At 49.1% G+C, this 21,430-nt stretch overlaps 5 protein-coding genes across 5 annotated transcripts; 3 read left to right on the plus strand and 2 right to left on the minus strand.

The window, feature by feature from the left end:
* Positions 1 to 1,210: 1,210 nt before the first annotated feature.
* On the plus strand, positions 1,211 to 2,854 carry FOXG_19737 (uncharacterized protein; the record flags this gene model as incomplete). Its single annotated transcript, XM_018400002.1, has 1 exon — positions 1,211 to 2,854. One exon carries the CDS (start codon positions 1,211 to 1,213, stop codon positions 2,852 to 2,854), a length of 1,644 nt encoding a protein of 547 aa, XP_018244666.1.
* Positions 2,855 to 6,212: 3,358 nt separating this feature from the next.
* Positions 6,213 to 7,889, plus strand: FOXG_19738 (uncharacterized protein; the record flags this gene model as incomplete). The annotated part of the gene is made up of 1 exon (XM_018400003.1): positions 6,213 to 7,889. The coding sequence occupies one exon, from the start codon at positions 6,213 to 6,215 to the stop codon at positions 7,887 to 7,889; it is 1,677 nt and encodes a 558-aa protein (XP_018244667.1).
* Positions 7,890 to 8,432: 543 nt separating this feature from the next.
* On the minus strand, positions 8,433 to 9,543 carry FOXG_07299 (uncharacterized protein; the record flags this gene model as incomplete). The annotated part of the gene is made up of 3 exons (XM_018385901.1): positions 8,433 to 8,834; positions 8,886 to 9,095; positions 9,157 to 9,543. The coding sequence occupies 3 exons, from the start codon at positions 9,541 to 9,543 to the stop codon at positions 8,433 to 8,435; spliced, it is 999 nt and encodes a 332-aa protein (XP_018244668.1).
* A 222-nt stretch (positions 9,544 to 9,765) lies between these two features.
* Positions 9,766 to 12,633, minus strand: FOXG_19739 (serine/threonine protein kinase; the record flags this gene model as incomplete). The annotated part of the gene is made up of 3 exons (XM_018400004.1): positions 9,766 to 11,178; positions 11,228 to 12,475; positions 12,529 to 12,633. The coding sequence occupies 3 exons, from the start codon at positions 12,631 to 12,633 to the stop codon at positions 9,766 to 9,768; spliced, it is 2,766 nt and encodes a 921-aa protein (XP_018244669.1).
* Positions 12,634 to 14,121: 1,488 nt separating this feature from the next.
* FOXG_07300 (serine/threonine protein kinase) lies at positions 14,122 to 18,548 on the plus strand (the record flags this gene model as incomplete). Its single annotated transcript, XM_018385902.1, has 5 exons — positions 14,122 to 15,227; positions 15,289 to 15,651; positions 15,782 to 15,863; positions 15,956 to 16,093; positions 16,149 to 18,548. 5 exons carry the CDS (start codon positions 14,122 to 14,124, stop codon positions 18,546 to 18,548), a joined length of 4,089 nt encoding a protein of 1,362 aa, XP_018244670.1.
* Positions 18,549 to 21,430: the final 2,882 nt, after the last annotated feature.

A 21,430-nucleotide genomic window follows, 5' to 3' on the forward strand; every position in this document is an offset into this window, starting at 1 on the left:
CTGTTTAGGTTGGACGGTTTTGTCTATGAGTCTGGCTGCACGGCTGCCAAAGAGGGACCAGAATCTCTTGGTGGGCTTGAGAAAGGACACAAGTAGAGTCTTGGTCAAGGGATTATCCGAGAATTGTCTCCCAGTACATACATCAACGGGCTTGAGCCCTGTCTGGATTTCTATCTCATCGCTGACAACGCTGTCACTATCCACCTCATTGCCGCGAAAGTCGGTCAGTCTTCTGGGAAAGTCTGAGACCACATAAGTGTGCCATTCTTTGTTCGTTTCTACTGCCATAGCTCCCAGCTCAGCCGCCCACTCGGCCCGCTTCTCTACGAGAAAGTCGCGCGTTTCGAGGTCGGCAGCCAGGATGGCCCATCCTGATCTGACTTCAAACACCTGTCGGATCTTGTCTGAGACGGCGCCGAGTTTTTCCCGGATCAGGGTCCGGATTGCATAGCCACTATGGGTCCTGGCCGGAGCTCCGGCTTCTAGACGGATGAAGACATGGAGGTCTTGTCGGGGTGGAGCGATGGTCGATTGTTGCCCTTGGCGATGAAGTGGGTCAGATTGTCGGTGTTGTTGTTGATGTTGGGGAGTTGGGCGGGCGCGGTCAGTGGGGAGCGAGGCGGCGACGCTGCTGTAGGTAGGCTTAGAAGCTGGTGCAACGCCGGAAAGCTCTTGTTTCCAAATGCCGAGGAAGCTGTCGGCGAATTGCCGAGCGAAACGTCGCTGCGGTCCAGCGGTGAATTGCTGAGCGGCTTCTTCAAACTTGGCGCAGAAGGCCTGGAAAACTATCAGCTTGGCGTTGTACTCTTCCACGCGCTCGCGGGCGAGGTCATTGGCCGATTTGATAATAGAGATTGGCTGATCATAGATCGATGTGGGGTTGGCACGCTCAGCTCCTTCCGCAGCTGCAGCAGTGGTGGCGGCGTTGAGTGGTGAGGACGGTGTCTGCGCCGTCCGCCCGAGTCCGGGTGAAACACCAACGGGACCGTTGACGATTGCAGGGCTGTTTTGCAGGAGAGCTGCACGGGCTTCTCGGTTTAGATTGGCGGGAGTGTGGATCCCGAGATCAAAGCGATCCGAGACAGCGGGCGGGCTCGTCATGGACGAGGCCATCGCCGCGGCTTGCGGCTGCGCGAAGCGCAGGTTGGGTCGTTTGTTGTGCGCTTGTTAAGGATCTTGGTGCAGACAAGGTCACTTTCTTAACACTGGTATGCCAAGAAAGTGTGATGACAAAGGAAGGTGCTGGCGGTCTCTGTTTCGGATCGATCAAGTGCTCCAGGGTAAGCGGCCCCCTGCCGTATCGGATACACAAGCGCAAGGGCTACTCAATGCTTGCAAGAAGGTACGGTTTCGTGCAAGGCCGGCTGCCAAAGAAGATGGAATCATCGCGGCCGCCCGTAGGCTGCATAACGACCCAGAGCTACAGTTGCGTCGCCCTGGTCAGCGGGATGCCATGCTGGCGACCATGGGTCCACGTGCACCTGAGCAGGTCATCGTCGTTCTTGCAACAGGTTCGGGGAAGACATTGGTATTCATGGTCGGAGCCACACTGGCGGGAGCTGAAACAACCATTCTGATCCTTCCCACTGTAGCCTTACGCGGTAATATGCTCGGGCGCCTTGATAAAGTTGCGCTAAAGCACCATATCTGGCGCCCAGGCTCGAAGAAATCAACCCCCATCGTTGTTGTATCGGCCGAGGCAGCTTGTACAGAGGCGTTCCTAGAGTATGCCAACCGACTGTCTGATAGACAGTGTCTAGATCGGATCGTGATCGATGAATGCCATCTCACGATCACAGCAAGCTGTTACCGACGAAGTATGTCGCAGCTAGCATGGCACGTACGGCAGATTCGTACACAGACTGTCTGGCTGACAGCGACACTACCACCAATCTATCAAGAGCTTTTCTTCGAGCACAATAAGCTCGTGCGGCCGCATATCGTCAGAGAGTCAACAAATCGTCCTAACATCCGATACATCGTCCAGCAAGAACGTGGGCTAGGCAATCTATGTGAGCAGGCAGCTTGTCTTGTACAGTCTTGCTGGACCCGGACAGACCTGTTCAAGAGCGAGCGGGACCAGGTCATTATATACTGTCCGACGAAGGATCTCGTGGCAGAGCTTGCTGACATGCTCGGCTGTCCGTCCTACACAGCCGAGTCCGGCACAGAAGAAGAGAAGATGGCGATCATAGAGCGATGGCTAACGGCAGCCGATTCGCCTATCATCGTGGCGACGTCAGCGCTGGGTCCTGGGTTTGACTACCCTCATATTCGATTGGTCATTCACGTCGATGCCCCGAGCCTTCTGACGGATTTCTCTCAGGAGTCAGGTAGAGCGGGTCGGGATGGCGAAGTAGCCGAGTCGATCGTTTTACTTAGTGCAGCCTGGCAGCCGCAGTTAGGTCGACCTGTAGCAGCAGACAAAGAGGCCATGCAACTGTATCTTTTGCAGGAATACTGCTCGCGCGGGGTCTTGAGCCAATTCCTTGATAGCAAACCTGACTGGCGGTGGTGCATGGAGGGCGATGAGCTCTGTAGCGTTTGTCCCGAGCATCATGCGCAATGCCGACCGCCTACCCTAGAGTTCCATCTACCACGGCCCCTACGTGATGAGACTGAAGCCGGACAGGACGGGGACAACTCATGCCAATACCCAGATATGGTAATGCCTCTATGCTTTGGCGCATTTAGTCGACCAGGCCGTACTAAATGGTTCTTGAAGCATTTTAACCAGTCATTTAAGACATGCCAGGAATACATGTTGTGGCTTGGTAAAGGTGCCTCTCTTGGCGGTAGTCGATGTGTGAACGCCAACTGTGTAGCTGCTCTTTTACTGGGAGAATTGGAGTAGGGAGACGGGAAGGAGAAGTATTACTGTTATTTGTAGTACATCCTTATTATTATCATATGAGACCATGCATTTATCATTAAGAGAGTGAGTATAAGTACTAAAATACATTTAGAGGATAAAGTTTTAATTCTCTTTAGGAAAAATAACTAATAATTATATAAAAAAGTAAAGCTCTAGCCAGTTACCACATAAAGGTATTAAATAGATGCAGTTATTATTATTTAACTACTACTAACAGTTTAGGAGAGAGTTAATACTAGTTAATATAACCTTAACCCTAACCCTGAGGCAAAAGGTTGATTTTTCTTTAAACCGGGAAGTTAAGAGACTAGTGGGTGTTTTGAGGAGTTATACCGGTCTTATGACAGAAGGTAAAGTTTTTATATTAATAAGAAAGTTAAGAGGGTAGAGTGTAAGCATAGGTCAAGAGTTAAGAGGGTTATTGATAATGATTTACCCGTTACCCTAACCCTAACCCTAAAGCAAAACCTCAAATTTTCGTTTGATCAGGGAAGGTAAGAGGCTAGCGGGTGATTGAGAGAGTTAGGCGAAGGACAAGGACAGACTGGTTGGCTGTTGTGCTAAGCCTGAGCTAGAACTTAGACGAACAAAACCTTGACGGTAGCCTTTACCCGTGAGTGTAACCCTAACCCTACTCAAGAATTATCAGTAGAAACGCATTGCGTTTCCTGTTTTTGACCAATCACCGTCTATTATCTTGGCCCCGTATTTCCCTGATGGAAACGCACTGCGTTTCTCGTACGGCACTAATGAAATCAGAAAACCTAAAACACGAAACGTGTCGCGTTTCCGTCGGTTGACCCTTGTCAAGTTCTATTGGTAGCGACAGTGTACGTCTTCCATCCAAAGATATCGAAGATTCTTTAAGTCACATACCCTGTACTCCGTACAGTCATCTGCGTTCGGGGTGTGCCGCATCAGTGGAAACCCTTGTGTCACGTGTAATCTAATGGAAATCAGGCTGCATCATGATAAGCACTTGTGCGGGAACGGTATGCTCTCCATATTGTCTCTTCTCTCTTTTGCCATAAGTAGAGCAATAACAGTGCGCTTCATAAAGTGCAACTGTTAGTTATATAGATGTCTGAGGTCATTTGAAAAGGGAAGCAATAGCATATTCTCGACTAATGTCGACAAAGAGCCATCCTTGAATCGTAGCACTCAAACCTTGAAAGTTGGCAGTCCTTTCCTCAATTAAGCGCCCGACATGGCGGGGTAGTAAGACATGTGAGATGGACAGCAGGCAACAAGCTCAATGATAAGGACGGATAAATGCGGCTGCAAGTCCGTCGTCATTTAGCGCCCGTCAGTTGTGGGGAGCTGAAAAGCCAACCTCGCAATATTAGACTCGTTTAGTCAAGATCAGCCCGCCCTGATGTAGATCCTTGAGCGGCGACCGGAAGTGGAACCTAAGCGGTAAATTGTGCTGCCTTGGTCAACTGGATATCACCCCGCCAGCCAATCATAGCCCAACCTCGGATGGAAGAGCCTACTGATGACCCTTGGGTTTAAAGCCATCGGGAACTCTTTAGTTAGTGCGGCTGATGAATCAAGACTATCGATTCTCACCATGAGGCCTTCTGCTGCAGATGGTCATTGGCTTAGGTACCAAGATATCAACCAGCATCAATTGAAAATGTCATGTCAGCCTCACCGGACGAACGGAAGCGTATCCATCTGCGAGAAAAAAACACGTAATGATAAACAACAGATGAGGTGCTAGAAGGGGCATGCAGCATATCAGAAGAAAGAATCCCTGTTATTGATGTAAAATATGACGAATATTAGTCTGTATCATCGCAATCTCTTACGTGGCGTAGATGTGTTCTCCATGTTGTCTCTTTTCTCTTCTTTTGAGAGCAGTGCAGTCACATTATGATTCGTTGAAATATAATTGTTGGCTGCATGGTCGCGCCAGGCATGGATGAAAAGGGAAGCGGCTGCATATTTTCAACCCCCGCAGATAACAAAGCAACAGGCCGCGACTATCAGAACCTCTGCACTCATCCCTGAATTGTGCTGTGTGACCCTTGGAAGCTATCAACCCCGTCTTTGATTGAGCGCCGGGCAGGGCGGGGTAATAAGACATGTAGGACTAAGGGAGGCAGCAAGCTCCATTACAAATCGTGTGCCACTTGGCGCCTGTTAACTATGACCTGACCAGATGCCAAGATTCAAGAGTGGGGAGCTGAAAGGTCGAAATGAACAGCTCCCGCGCCACCTCTAATTGTTACATTCTTTTAATCTATATCGGTCCGCCCCGGTGTATAGCCAGTGGAAAGGCTATGCCGGCTCCATCTCGTAATAATGGAAAATCCTGTTTGTTGTTGCTATAGTCGCTATAAACCGAGTGACGGGCCTAATTCATCTTGTGCCAATAAATCGAACTAATTGCCGATCAGATAGTCTCTGCAAGGCATGGCCTGGAGCCAGTGACGTGAACTGACAACTGAGTGGTGGGGTTAGAAAAATAAGAGCAGCGTGTCCGCGATTACAATAGAAATTACTATTAGCATGGTTATTAATTAGGGCACTAATAAATCCAAGCTATTTGGTAACGTTATATCTTTTAAGCTTATATGATATAGCCTCGGGAATAACGTTAGATCCTTAAGTTCTAATCAGATAATCTATACTACCGATTCACCCTTAAAGAATAAAACCGCCTGCTGTATTATAGGTGTTGGCTGTAATTGAGCTTCTTCCCTTGCCTTGTACGATAAATTCCAACAAGCTGCTTCATATATGTCAGAAGGTAAGATAGTTAAAACCGGCAAGATGCGGCATTTTCTCAACTTACATTGCCTAAATGTTATGAAACTATTGCTGCCTAAAACGCACTAAACCTGCGATAACGCAAAAGCAGTAATGCGCTTTGCCTTTGTTGAACTGAGAAGGTTGCAAGCTTGCAGGGGCAGCTCATCCAAATGAGGTCCGAGCGTTGATCATTGACCCCTCCGTGTAGGTGCTAATGTTTAGGGCTAGCGTGCTCTAGAGCAGAGGGCCTGAGCTGGCTGGGGAGACTCGAGTTGCTGAGAACCTGACCGATCAAGTATAGTGCCGTCCGTTACCTTTGGCACGACCAATTGTCTTGAGATGAGCATGTTGTGTTGATTGAAGAGAAGAAGACTGGCGCTAACCAGAGGAAGCTATTACAAGAAGTCGTGTACATCACAGCTACCAATGAATCGGAATAGCTATTGATCCGTTAAGCCACGGATCTCTATAAATGGGAAGAAGCATCTCAACAAATGGGAAGAAGTATCATTCTCGACTTACATACGTGCATCTTTCGCGCCCTCTAGCTGTGCAGCCTGAGTATAAGTATTCACCCATCATGGAAGTGGCCGGGCTCGCCCTTGGGACAATCTCGCTTTTCCCGATCGTTCTCGAGTTGTTCCGAACAGTCACATCTCTAAGTGGCTTCGCCGAAACGTCTGTCATTCTCTTCCTACAACTGGACCTAGAACGAGAAGTGCTTTCTAGATGGGGTAGAGAAGTCGGTCTCTGTAGAGAAAATAATGGCTCCGGTAGTAATTGCCTTATACCCAGCGATCTACTCCCTGTCGTGCACGAGATCATCGCAGCCATCGGCTATCTCCTCGCCGAAGCTACATCGGTGGACGACCGACCTCCCCGAACGGGCGGTAATGCATCGACCCTCGACGAAGCCTTGCGCATACTCAGATCCAAGATTGAACAACAACGCACTATAGGGATTCCCTTGAGACAAGCCTACCGGCGTCTACGGTGGGCTATTTTTAAAGAGGCACAGCTTAGGGAATTAATTGATGACATCCATAAATATAACAACGGCTTACATAACTTGGTTCCCAAGCCGGTGCAGGCTCGCTTGGATGGGTTACTCTTACAAGCGATTCTGTCCAATCGGGACCGGGCTGGACTTGAGGAGATTCGCGAGGCTTCCAGGGGCCTGAGGGGAGATCTCTCAGCCGCCGCGGATGTAATTTTACTCCGGGAAAGTCCGGAAATAGTTCCTCATCCATCAACAGCCGATCTAATGCTCTCGCGTTCGGGCTTCCCCTTCATCAACAAGGATATGTCGCGATGTTTGACGACTTACAGGCGCAAAATTGGTCGCGAGGTCAAGGAACTGCATGTCATGGTGGAGTGGAGGGGATACAAATGCGAATCGAACACCGAGAGAAAACAACGATTTCTTGCCACCTGTCTTGATTTAGCCAGGCTTCTCCATGCCAGTCAGAACCTAGCAGCATATCGAACGATGGACTGCTTGGGCATTCTTGATGACGTGGAATTCATGCCCAACCATCGGATAGGCCTAGTTTACCGTGCCCCAGTCAACATGGCGGCGACTGCCAGTCGTTCCCCAGGCTCGGCTTCTGTCCAAGTACGCACTCTTCAAGACCTCATCAATGACCAGGAGACCCAGTACCCGGACCTCGGTCAAAGATTCGAGCTTGCACAGTCCCTGTCTGTCGCACTACACCGTATCTTGGTATCACGGTGGTTTCACAAGAACATGAATTCTAGAAATGTTCTGTTCTTTAAGGAAAATGGGACGATATCTGTCGTCAATCCTTTCCTCTCGGGCTTCGACTATGCCCGACCTAATTCACCTGAGCAAGAGACAATCAAGCCCGACCAAGACGAATTCAGCGATCGGTATCGCCATCCGCGCTACACTGACCCGGCCACTAGACAGGAGATACGATACAGCCAGAGTTTCGACATATATAGCCTCGGAGTTCTGCTTGTCGAGATAGGATACTGGGAAACTGTGGAGAGTATTCAAAAACGTAAACTACGGCACGGGAAAAAACACGCAACAACTTCACCGCTGCGCGATCTTCAAAGACATCTCAGTACCAAATGCATCGACTCTCTTGTTTTCCGTATGGGGAAGGTTTATGCCAATGCCACGAAGTTCTGTCTTAGTAGAGGCGACTCCTCAACCGAATGTGAAGAGGAGCATCTACTGAAGTTATTCAATAGTGATGTGGTGTCGGAGTTGGCAAAATGCAATGCATAATGACCAGTTTACAGGGTTACAACTTTGAGGAGGCTATAGTTTGAAGAATGTAGACGAATGCCCAGTCATATGGCAGGAAGCAGCGTCATCATCACGGTTCTCCTTCAAATTCGGACTAAAACAGCTCACTTGGTGTAATCGGTCAGAGGCTAATTGAATTTGGAAAACGCCTGCGACTCGACAATACAGAACAGGTTACATCTGAGAGAAATGGCCCTAGAGGTCTTCAATGGGAAATCTACTTCCATTGGTTATCCAGCTCGCATTCGCAACATTATGTAGCTCCCATGCCGGAGATTTCCTAACCTTGATAATATAATTGAAACATTCAAGACCCAACATAAGTCCAACGCACTAAAAGCTAAAAATCCATGAGGCCATTGGCAAGAGAAAGTAGAGGCGCCAGCCTTGGATTGGCTGCCTGAACCAACTGTTAGGCAGGACCGAACGAGATACCAGCTAAGATACTGCACGTTTGCTGTGTGGTTCCACGCTTCTTGGCTTAACGATCAGTTTGTTTAGAGTTCCACACCAACACAACACTTAAACGCTCCCTCCCCCACTCTCATCCATCAGCTCCGCCAACTTCGAACCGACCACAGGAAGACCCCTCAACTTCCCCTGGATCTTCCCATATAAATCATTTATCATATCCTGCGTAAGCCTCAAGCCCCGACGGCCATCACCAAACTGTTCATGAATGATCCAGTGGGTGATCAGAGTCAATGCCGCTCTCGAGGCTACACCTGCGGGCCCGTGTGTTCCAGCTCTAAGAACGATGGCAGCTAGGCGCAAAAAGAGTGGTGCCAGCGAGGCGAGGTTGATGTCCAGATTACGCCAGGTTTGTGTAGCTTCTATGATTGTTGTATCTTCGGGGTCCGAACTCTGGCACTCGCCGGTTACTAGACCTACACTTCCGGCAAACTCGGTCTCGACGAATGGATTCTGTTTAATTTCCTGAGTATCAAAACTTACATATACCTAACGCGATCTTACCTCGAAGATTGGCTTCGACACAGCTGTGAATGGGTCAAGGCTCGTTATAATAAAATACTCGGCACTCCCTTGCATTAAAGCTGCAATGTCCGGCGGATTGAGGATTCTCTGGTAAAAGCTAACCACATCCGACTCCTGATAAGTCGCTGTCCCATGACTTCCAAAGTACTCGAGGCCACTTGTTAGAGCCTTGATGTAGAGCCCGATATTCTAATTCAATTAGCCTGTGCTATAGGTCCCAAGAAGATGGATATTAAACGTGTAGTCTTACAGAAGGGTTAAAATTGCTGGAAAGCTTCTGGTAATCCACCTTTGGGAGCCCCAAGAGGCTGTACTTGGCTTCAGAACCCCTCTCCTGAAGCACACGGACAATGCCTGCCCAATCTTCAATTGCCTTCCTTGTCAGCCTCGATTCTCGAGTGTTTTCAGTTTTTCTTTGCAAATATTCGACGCGGCGCAACATCATCTCGGCAAGGGTGATCGCATTAGTGACACCGAATGCGTTTGTATCAGCCCCATCCTCCAGTAACAGGATGACGAGTTCTTGATGTCCGTAAAGGACCGCGAGCATAAGCGGAGTAAAGCCAAAGCGATCTAATTTGTTAATCCAAGGTCCGTAAACACTCCGATGAATCATGAGCTCCCTCCATAAACTCATGAGGCGCGATTTGGCCATGTATCGTCTATTTGACGCAGCCACGACATGAAAGACGTTTCTTTCCACCTGTCTGCAACAGAGTGGATCAGGTAGCTGTTTCGTTGCGGCTTCCCGGAGAAAGTATTTAATTCTGTCCAATGGCAAACCGGGCATTTGGAGGAATTTCCCAAAGCTGGTGCATATCCATCGCGCTGTTACATGAGTCCAAAATGGCCCCTTAGCTCAAACCAGGCGGTCCGCCATCGAGAAGAACCCTTCTAGGATTGCTAGCTCTAGAGCGGTCCGTCCATAAGAGTCTCGGAGACTGAGATCGACTCCAGCCATACAAATCTCTTCAACACATAGCCAGGTCTCTGTGGCCGGCGGAGGCAGCAATGGTGTAGGAAAGGAGAAGCCGTTCACCTCTCCTTTCAGCACCTCTGTAGCATTATGCTGAAGAAGCACGCGGACTACCGACAGGTTTCCTCGCAGAACTGCTTTCCAGAGCGGGTATTTTGTGACCTGCGGCTGTATACTGCGTTTAAGGCAAGGGAAAAGCTCGGGGTAGGAAAATATGAAAGTCAAGAGCCAGGGGTAACTACATTCCGCCGCAATGTCGATAACGTCGCTTCTCCCAGCCCATGAGCCCGTCGGCTTCGGCCACATTCGAACGCCCATTTCATGAAGCAGTTTGACAGTTTCGTTCATTGCATCTTGGTACCGGGAGCCGTGGATCCTCATGCGATCGACTCTCAGACCCGGATCCAGTGCTGCCATGAGATAGTTCTCGCCATTTACCGTGGCTGGGTCAACACAGTTCGGGTCGCAACAATGGCAGACCGACACTGAGCATCCGTCTACAGAATGAGACGCGGTAAGCGCTGGCCAGAGGGGATAGCGCTCCACTATCATTCGCATGACGTCAACAAGGTTCAGTTGAACTGCTAAGCAGAACGCTGAATATGTTGGGCCGTTGGTTGTCCTTGGATCATACCACTTGTATGGGTTCAAGCCGGGCCTCTTAAGAAGAGATTCGACGGCAGGAATGTTATTCCTGCTAATCGCAAAATGCAATGCGGTTTTCCACTCCACGATCTGGCCTTCGACTTCATTTAGCAGCCAAATTGCATCGTCATCCCGACCATGCCTTGCCAGGGTGTAGACGATTCTGTAAATACAATCGCCACCCTGAGAATCATAAGCGGGTAGGCTATGAGCAATTTCTTTGATAACGCCCATTTCGTACTCCGGTTCGTCTAGATTGATGCTTTCTGTCGCACTTTGGCCCCGGCTGGAGGAAGGAAGATCCAGTCTGGCGCGCAGCTCAATCAGAGCGTATGGATCCCCAGTCAACGCACAGCTCCTCAATGCGTCAAGCAGCCCTTCGCCGTCAAGTGCCGCTTCTTCTGGCCAGAGAGCTTCTCGTACGTTGCCGTCAAAACAAGCGTGTACATGTGTGTGGTCCAACCAATTGTACGCTTTGGTGGATCTCTCTGCGTCTGTATAGTTACCACATCCGTTGAGCAAGGCGTTGGCAATCTGGAGAGCCAGCTGCTTGTTGATAGGGCGCTCCTGAGCCATGATTTCCCATTCGTGTATGACGTTGTTTTGAACACAAATTGGGTACGTCTCAAGCCTTTGGACGCTTGCGCAGGCCTACCTCCGTTGTAAGCTTGAATTGGATTACTGGATTATCGCAACTTACCTGGACAGAGTCAAAGGGAGGTATTGGGGAACGAAACAACTCTCCTTCTTCTATTGTTTGGTCTGTTTCCAACATGATAGCCATTATTGAGCGTCCATCTCTATTTCTTGGGTCAATGGCTAATCCAAACTGCAAGAGCTTATGGATTTCAAGTCGGTCGACGCCCTGGCGAGCGTTCTGAGACAGCAAGAACGTAAGTTCTGCAGAATAGCGCTCTTGCTCAACAAGGTCTTGCTGTCCATCACCGCCAAGCCGCCCCCTCAAGTTTCGGGACCAGAAGAGAACATCTGGTCCTTCGATAGCAGCACCGAAGACAACCAACACATAGCTGTAGATATCGGCACTCATAATATCACTCAACGGGACAAGATTATCTCCATTGCGATGACATTCAGGGGCCGCCCAAGGGTGTGTGCCTCTGGGGAGTTGCAGTCTGTCCTCTAGGTTTTGGCCGTATCTCGCGGACTGAAAACCGCCAAGCTTCGCACTGAGTTTTCGCTTCTCGCTATCCCACAAGATGTAGATATTATCCGGCTTGATATCACCATGTGCTATCAAGCAAGCATGGTGTAAGTGGAAGAGGGCATAAGCTATGTCGCGAAGCAGTGGCTGCAGAATCTGGAAGCTGACGCTTGGCCGATTTAAGATGAAGTCAGATAAAGTTCCTTCAGTAGCATACTCCTGAACCATCACCGGCCATGACATGTTGTGGTTCTCTCCATCTTGTTCGAAAAAAATCGCGTGCAGCCGTACGATATGTTGGTGGTCTTTGATAGGCGAGTGACAGAGGATGAGGGCCTCACGGAGGAATTCCTGATGCCTCTTGCGACGGTCATACGTGTCTGGGATAGATTCTTCTCTATCACGAATGCGTTTGAAAACTACAGCCTTGCAGCTTCTGTCCTGTAGGTCGAGGCATTGCCTCATCTGCTCCGTGAGCTCTGATACTGCTATCGTACCCGCCACTCCTTTACTTAACTGATCAATGCGAAGTGCGGCACTATTTCCGAGCCATATCGGGTTTGTCCAGGCGCCGATGTTTTGGGCGAGACTGAGGATTGGTCCAGTACACAACAGATCGGCAACGACGGCCTTCCGTCGAAGCGGATCGCCATCTACATCGGAAATTTGGACATATGATGCAGGGTACGAAGAGACTTGCCTGATAGGCAGAGGATGGTCGGACACATTTGAAGTTGCCGAGTCCGAATAGTGGCAATCTTCGATGGCGCCTTCATATCTCATCTCCTTCAGAGTGTCAATGAAACGATCATAACGTTTTTAGGATGAGGGGGGCGTACCGTGTCATCTAGAGCATCTTCCAGAATCTTGCTGTTTGCTGACTTAAAGCTTTCGCAATCGCCGTCGCTCTGGTCGTGGTAGGAGGGAAATTCGAGTGATTCCATTCTCCGTAAAGATCAACTAAACAAGAGTTGAAAGTTGTAAAAGGAAATTCTCCAAAAGATCAGCAGCTCCGGAGTTGTTTGAGCAACTCGCGATGGTAAGTTCGAGCAAACGTGGGTGTACAAGACAGCCTCGTCAGACAGCTGACCGCAGCTGGCTCGAAGGACAAAATGGATAAACTACAGGGCGACTGACAGGGATTTCCCGGTGATTCGCCGGACTTATCAGTGCTCATCATATGCGGCAGCCTATAGAGGTCACTGTTGCAAAACCCAAGAAGCATGCTCTAAATGACAAAATGGGTTAGCACCTGACCTAACTCAGCCATTGAACTAAGGAGCCCCTATTAATAGCTGTGAGTGACGTGCACACCTCTGCCCGTATTAAGGAGAACCGATCTACCGCCACTAAAAAGAACCCGGTCTAATCCCAGAAGCAGAGTCTAGACTTACTTTTATGGATAAGCCTTATTTATGCTAACTTGTTTTTTCAACCTGCGGCTGAATTATGATATGACATGACAGCTGAGAGTGGTAATACAAGTCTGTTCTCAAAAAGCCACTTCGTTTATAATGACGTTACGTAACTAACTCTAGACTAACTACCTATCCCTTTAGTGGACATAGCCCTTCAATACGTATCACGCCCCACTTGACCCCGTGTTCAATATTGCTACAAGAGCTTACCCCAGTATAGGGTCAGAAGACTTGTCACCCTCCTATAATAGCTCGACTTTTACCGCATATAGATAAGTTCACAGTGACTACAGGGCTTATTTATACACATTCGATGCGTACTACCTGATTAGCATATTTTGATTGGATAGACTCCCCTGTCGTAGCTATTCTAAAGGGCTACAGTATACTGGCTAAAGTTATGGCAGACTATACTAAGTGTTAGATTGGCGGCTGGGAATGGGCTCCACTTCCCTTATTGCAATATTATTCTTGTATCCAAAAGAGGGGTGAAACCCCTCTTTGAAAGACTGATCAAAGAATCAAGTGGACAATAAAATAACATCACAACATTCTGGTCCACACTTGGATACACTCACCCCATCGTATTCGTGCGTATCTAACACTAAGTTGTCAACCCCTTCCTCAACTAAGCGCCCGACATAGCGGGGTAGTGAGACATGTGGGACCGACAGCAGGCAACAAGCTCGATAAACCTGACGGATGAATGAGCTTTTGTGCCAGCCGTCACTCAGCGCCTGTCGTTATGATAGTCTTCTACGCTACAAGTCAAGGGTGGGGGGCTGAAAAACGCCCAAGATAAAGGGGCGTCTGGGCACGCCCGAGCTTGCTGAGGTAAGGAAAACTCGGTGCGATGACCAAGACGAACGTAGCCTCACCTCCAGGCCAGCGGGGCAGGAGTTCTTGCTTTTACTCCTACATCAACTCTCAAGGTCATCTCCAGCCAAGACGGTGGTACTTGCTTCAGCGTGTACTTTGGAGCTTGCCTTAATGACACTGGAGATGGACACCAACATGACCGCCTCGACCTACAGCCAGTGTGGCATCACCGATCGAAGCGTCGCGAGCTCAGCCAGCAACGGTTCTAAAGAGCTCGAGACAGATGATCATTACCAGGTTTTCCTGTCGATCCAAAGAATGCTTCGAACATTTTCCGAAAATATAGTCGAATTCCCCGACAAATCCGGCTGGACGCATAGGATAGAACAACCCCTTGGTGCTGGGGGCTGTTCCTCTGTATCGCGAGTACTTGGTAAACATTCATGGGGTAGAAACCCCATGGCTTTCAAGCGTGTACTGCCCATTCTCTATGAATATGGGGGGCGGAATACCAAGGAGGAATTCACGGTACTCCTAAATGAGCTACGAGTCTGCTCGGTGGCCAGAGTGCGCACCCACCCGAACCTCAACACCTTGAATGGGGTATCGTTTGAACCAATGGACCCAGGTCCAGATCCGACCTTATTCCCTGCGTTGATCCTTGACCCATCACCATTGGGCAATTTGCTCAATCTTATCTCTGACCCATTTCGAATGGTTGACGGACCCTACTGGGAATGCAGCGTTGATGTTGCAAACGGCCTGAAAGCACTGCATGAGAACGGCATCGTACATGGAGACATCAAGTGCGAAAATGTATTAGTGTTTGCGGAACCAGAAAATGCGATTCGTCCCTTTTGTGCAAAGTTGACGGACTTTGGCTGTTCCATGGTTTTGGCAGAAACCGAACCATACGCCATGTTGAAGGGCCGCACGATGCCTTACGACGCACCGGAGGCTGATAGAATTATCCCGAAGCATATTCTTCCCTTTTCAGATGTCTACTCCTTCGGCCTGTTGGTCTGGCGCGTGGCCCTGGATGGAGCCGATCCCTTTACTGATCCAAGATACTGGGAGGAATTGATAGACGGGGAGAGACACTACAGGAAGTCCAATATTCGCGAAGCAAAGAAAGGCGAAGGCCTTTTGAATTACGCCTTATCAACTATCAGGGACCCCGATCTTCAGCATGCGGTCGAGACGGCTGATGCCTTCTGCGAGATCTTGAACATAGCACTCCGGGCCAGGCCAGAGAAGAGGGACCTGGATCGAATCCTTCTCGCCTTTGCCAGGAACAAGAAGTAAGTATTTCCCCTAACTAGCCCCATCTTATCATATAGTAACTAACCGCGTCCGTGTAAGCAATTTCAAAACAAGAGACTTCGGCTTGAGCAGCACAGGTGGTTACATCCTTAGGCAATTCGTGAAAGCGGAGATCGGCGCCTTGACAGGAGCTTCTGAATCCCAGTTAGGACTTAGTCGATGGCAATCACTTCCAGACACTGCGCGGTCCAAGTATGCTGCTATTCAAGCCTTGGAGCAAGACGACATAGATTTCCGGGGTCTTCACTTCACCAGACACTCGAGGGTGTTTCGATCAGTCCAGAAGCTGCTGAAATCTTCGGAAACCCTTCTTTCGGTTCTGGGTCAGGATGTTCCTACATTGGAAACTATCGCTCCAGATTCCACAACTCACCACAATTCCCTGCTTCCACCGACAGATTTGTTGATGCGCCTAACTCTCAAAGTAAAGGCGCATGCTGAACGACCCGGGTTAAGATTACTCTTAAGTCGCTCGCATCTTTCCGCAATAAAAGGTAGCCATCGAGCTCTCCGATCGCACTTATAAAGTCAGAATTGCTAACATGCTTTCTAAAGACTTTGCGGCTGCACAGCGTGCGGCAGCCGATGAATGCCATAGAATGGCCGATTTCTTGGTCTCTTTACCACCCGGAATAGTCTGTGGCAATATCTTCCCTTTCGTTCCTACCGAACCAGGGTTGCTAACCTACGATCTCGGATTTGTTAGAACAAACAGCATGCGTGGCTGGAACCCTCGCTGACCCTTGGATCATTTGACGAACCGGGTGGGTTGGCGACTCACGATTCTGCTTCATTGAACGAACCAACCAAAACAGCCTCACCGCTCTTAATGAATGAACCTTTGGTAAGGTGTCTGCCGAGGTTATACCAATTAACGAAAGCTACTGATACCTGCATAGGTCGCCGGATTGGACTTCGACCTCCTATTATCCTGCGGCCTCCCTTTCACTATCCAGAAACAGATATATGCTGCTCTTTCCATCCGTATCGGATGCGTCCGCACTTCCGACCCCTCCTACCCAAGATACATGGTAGAGAAAGCAATATGTCACCTTCTTGGCTTTGGCGTCGCGAAGAACCACGAAATATATCTGTCGGCGCTTGCCGAATGCTACGAATTAGGGTATCGCCCGGCCCAAGTCATCCTCCAACGAGTTCACGCCGCCCTCGGCATTGCCCTTCCGCAGAATGCGTTGACTTCGCGTGTCTTCAATACAGTGGAAGATGCCGAGTCGCCTGTACGGAACGCACAATGTGAAACAGAGAGCCTTTGTTGTCATCTTGGGGCTGAGGCAGTCGGCGACAATCTTCACGATGCCGCAACGAGCGGCTCAATCTCAACCGTTGTTGAACTGCTTGCTGAAGGCTCCTCGAATATCAATTGTCAAAACGCTGCTGGAGATACGCCTTTACTTTGTGCATGCCGATCCGGCCATGCCGACGTTGTCGCCTCATTACTGGACGCTGGCGCCGATGCCGGAATCGTGAACGCTCTGGGAGAGTCTCCGCTTCATTGGATTGTCAGGGTGGAGGCTCGCGAGATGTCCGCTCTTACGGCCCGGTTGCTAGCCCATGGAGCGAGGGTTGACGAGGTAGCTAAAGTCAACCACGGGCCATCCCCAGACGTGGCAAATGACTGTCTGGTTGCAGGGACTGCAATCCATCGTGCGGTTGCGCATGGTAATAAAGACGCGGTCCAAGCTCTTCTGGCGCAAGACGCTAGGGCAGACATCGATGGCGGCCCAATTATCGTCTATGATGGGCATAGTCGGATGTGCGATCCGATTCAACTCGCATGTATGTCACACGAGGCGGAGATTCTCGAAATGATGCTGGATGTCACCCCGTTTTACCCGATCAACGCAAGCTGTGAATCAGAGGTCGGTCTACTGTACTTTGCTATACAGTGTCAGAATACGCACCGAAGAATGGTCAGACATGGCTCAGACTTTTATTATCGTATGCTGGCTACCATCGACCTTCTCGTGCGCCGCGGGTCGACGAATCACGTTCGCGGTGACGGCCTCACGGCACTACATCTAGCCGCAACTCACGGCACTGCAGACATTTTAGAGCACCTGTTAACATTGCAGCCGTTTGTTGGCGATATCACCACGCTGGTGGAGGGAAGGTCCCCGTTGCACTGGGCCATCGTGTTGGGTGACGAGGTCAAATTCGACATTCTGGTACATCACGGCGCTGACACGCTTCATTCATGTCCTGCAAGTTGGCTCTACAAGGCAGATATACCAATTCTCGAGCTTGCAACACGTACTATGCGGAGCGACTTCTATTTTGTTAAACGACTTTTTAAGATAAATGGAGATCTTCCACAGAGAGAGAAAGACGTGGCTCTGCGCACTGCATTCGTCACACGCCAATTCGGCCTTGCGGAGTTTTTACTGAAAAGGGGCGCCGATATAAATGCACAAATTCGCCATACGACGCTGCTTGAAAGTATTCTACCGCGGAGAGGCCTCGGTCTCGATGGAGTCGAGAACTACATCTCTTTGTGCAGAAAGTATTCCCTGGAAGCTGATGTCGTTGTGATGCCTGAAACCGGGGATACCGCCCTTCATTGTGCTGCGGGCATTCTGCCGCTGCCCTCCGAGGACAGGTACTCTCGACTTTACACTCTACTGTTTGAGCTTTTTCCCTGCAAGTCCCATCTGGAAGCGAGGAACTCTAGGGGATTCACACCTCTTCACATGGCGGCGCTTTTCCGTAATGTTGTAGCTATCAAAGCCTTTGTTGAGGCTGGAGCAGATATCAACAGCATGGCGCTGTTCGAGGGAGTCCCCGTTGGACCAACCCTGAAGGACCTGGTATTCACCGATATATTTGCACCGAACCCCCTTTACGACTTTGATAAACGCAGCCGCAGAAAGGGTGATCGTGCGCAAGGGGAAATCATTGACCTTCTGAAATCATCAGAAATTCGTACCCGCGCAAAACGCAGCAAGACATTGCGGAGTCAATTCCGCAGGAATGCAAGTCCGCGAGAAAAGAGAGTATCGGACTTTGTTAGTGTCATGACGCTGCTTCCGGAGAGTCTCCCCATGGGATTTGAAGTATCGATGATGGAGAAAGTGTGCGACTTGCTAAATATGGGAGCGGATGAGGAACTTGGGGAACTTGTTCGTGAGCTAGAGGGTTCCATGGTAGAGCATGGAAGGAGCGTCCAGTGGACTAATTTAGAGAAAATCCGGTTTCTGGATCACCAGGGGAAGGCTGCCCTAGAGAAGATCGGTATTCTCGACCTCTATGAGGATATAGATGAAGCAGATTCAACGTCGTAAGACCTAGGCGTAAAGAACGGAAACTTATTATGCAGTACCCCTCCACCGGTAAGACCCCTCCACCAGGTTAATATCCCTTTAATAATTATTCAAAAGCTATAGATAAGATTAATAGTAACGTACATGATAAGCGGGTGCAACAGACAAGCGAGTGCAACAAAATATCCCGCAATTTACATCTTCTCAACTTAATCAATTAATGTTCAACCACCAAATATGTCAGATCCAAATATTGAGGCTAGGATTCTTCTTGTACTTCGTGCCCTATCAACCATTCAGAAATGATCTACTGTACGCAGTCGTGGTGGTAACATGACAGGATACAACAAAACTGGTCCGTGCACGATAACAGTCCTGTCCGTGCACACACTCTTATCCCTATGGCGGCTAATAGGCGGACGGGTACCCGTCCTTCTAAAATTGGACGGGTCCCGTCCTAGTTTCCATCTTTGGTAAAAATTTTTCCGCTATCGGATTACCTCACGCCTTGTTCCACTGCCTCAAGTAGTTTGACGAGTCCCATTTACCAGCTATTCCAACAAACCATTGGCTTGAGGTGAATAGCCACGACATATCTGAGTTCCAAATTTACTCCAAATTCTACTAGAGCTAGAGCTGTACCACAATACAGCTTTCTTCCTCTTCGATGGCCGAGTACAAGGCTTCTTGTTCATCGATGTCCTGCTAGGCTATTTCCCAAAGCTCACCGATGCCTCTTCTGCTTGTGAACAGTCGCCCGTTCTCGGTCTCTCTAGCTACTTGTGCTTCGATGCGATCAGGCTCTGCTTTGTCCTAGTCTGAATAAGCCACCATCTCTTCTTTGGTCCATTCTCTTAGGCTCATTGAGGTTGCGCAGCACCTCCCCATCTGCTTATAATCAAGACACCAGCTGTAGATTGCTTTTGGATATGCTAAAGGCAGGCCCATTGCTTTCCTATACTGGCGGTTACCTAGTGAGGTTCCCGGTGGCTGGGCCTTATACTAATCATCTCTTGACGTGACGTATCTCTGGCGGATTGCTCGTGGATCATCGTATCTCAGCCGCGTTGAATCTGGAACTGGATCTTGCAAGTGTAAGGGTGACGATACTGGCGGTCCGATAGCGGAGCAAACTATACCACATATGGAAATTGGGACGGGACCCGTCCAATTTTAGAAGGACGGGTACCCGTCCGCCTATTGACCGCCTATCCCTATAACATGACAGGATACAACGCAACTGGCCCGTGCACGTTGCTAGGTCATCTATATTAGTTATTTCACATAACGTGAATCACAAGTATGTGAGCCAAAAATCCCTCATCCTACATCATCAGTATCTAATCAAATAATTCTCAAGCACCCAGTATGTCACAACCTAATAAAGAAGGTAGAATCCTTCTTGCACTTCAAGCCCTTCAAAATAACCCAAAATTAAGCACCCGACGCGCTGCAAATATATACAAAGTCGATCGCAGTACATTACGTCGCCGCCAGAATGGCGCTCAATCCCGACGCGACTGGACCCCAGGATCACGAAAGCTATCTAATCTAGAAGAAAGGACTTTAGTTCGCTTTATTCTAAAGCTAGATTCCCAAGGGTTTCCCCCAAAACTGTCTTTTGTTGAAGCAATGGCTAATTGTCTCCTCGCTGACCGCAACGCGTCACCTGTCGGCATACACTGGGCTAACAATTTTATCAAGCAACAACCAGAGCTCAAGATGCGTTTCTTTCGGAGATATGACTACCAGAGAGCCAAATGTGAAGATCCGACTATTATTCGAAATTGGTTTAAGCTTGTAGAGAACACAATCGCGAAATACGGTATCCAATCAGATGATATTTGGAACTTTGATGAGACTGGCTTTATGATGGGCATGATTTCAAGCGGAATGGTCATTACAGGTTCAGAAAGGCTTGGAAGACCGAAATCAGTGCAGCCTGGAAACCGTGAATGGATTACAGTCATCCAGGCGATTAATGCGGAAGGCCAGGCGATTGAGCCGTTCATCATTGGCGCGGGCCAAAATCACCTTGCTAACTGGCATGAAGAACCTACCCTCCCGCGCGATTGGGCTATTGCAATGAGCCAAAATGGCTGGACAAATAACGAACTTGGCCTCGAGTGGCTAAAGCACTTTGACCGACGCACAGCCGATCGATCAGTTGGTTCCTATCGTCTTCTGATCCTTGATGGCCACGAAAGCCATCACTCTGTCGAATTTGAGAGATATTGTGAGGCAAATAAGATTATTACGCTCTGTATGCCGGCTCATTCGTCTCATCTACTCCAGCCTCTCGACATTGGGTGCTTTGGGCCGCTTAAAAAGGCATATGGTCGAGAAATTGAGGATCTGATCAGAAGGTCTGTACATCACATTTCGAAGACCGAGTTCTTTCCTGCCTTTGCCGCCGCCTTTCAAGCTACTATGACCGAAAAAAATATCAGAGGGGCTTTCAGAGGAGCTGGACTTGTTCCTTTTGACCCCGAAAGTGTGATCTCAAAGCTTGATGTTCAGCTACGGACTCCAACACCTCCCGTGGAGGAGGCCAGCCAGGCTCAGCCTTGGACTTCAAAGACACCAAAGACAGCAACTGAGGCTCAATCTCAATCTGAATACCTCGAAAGGCGAATCAGAAGTCATAAAAGCAGCTCCCCAGAGTCAATAATTGAAGCTTTAAAGTCACTTGCAAAGGGAACAAAGGCAATAATGCATGAGAATGTCTTATTGAGGGCTGATATTAGGGAAGTTCGAGAGGCAAATGAGATACTAAGCCGGCGCCGAAGGGCAAAAAGAATCCGACTACAGAAAGGAGGAATGATGACTGTAGGAGAAGCAAGAGATTTAATTGATCAGATGGATGTTGATACGCAGGTAGTGGCCGAATCGTCGAGGAGTGG

Source organism: Fusarium oxysporum, chromosome 6, assembly GCF_000149955.1.
Source record: "Fusarium oxysporum f. sp. lycopersici 4287 chromosome 6, whole genome shotgun sequence".
NCBI lineage: Eukaryota > Fungi > Ascomycota > Sordariomycetes > Hypocreales > Nectriaceae > Fusarium > Fusarium oxysporum.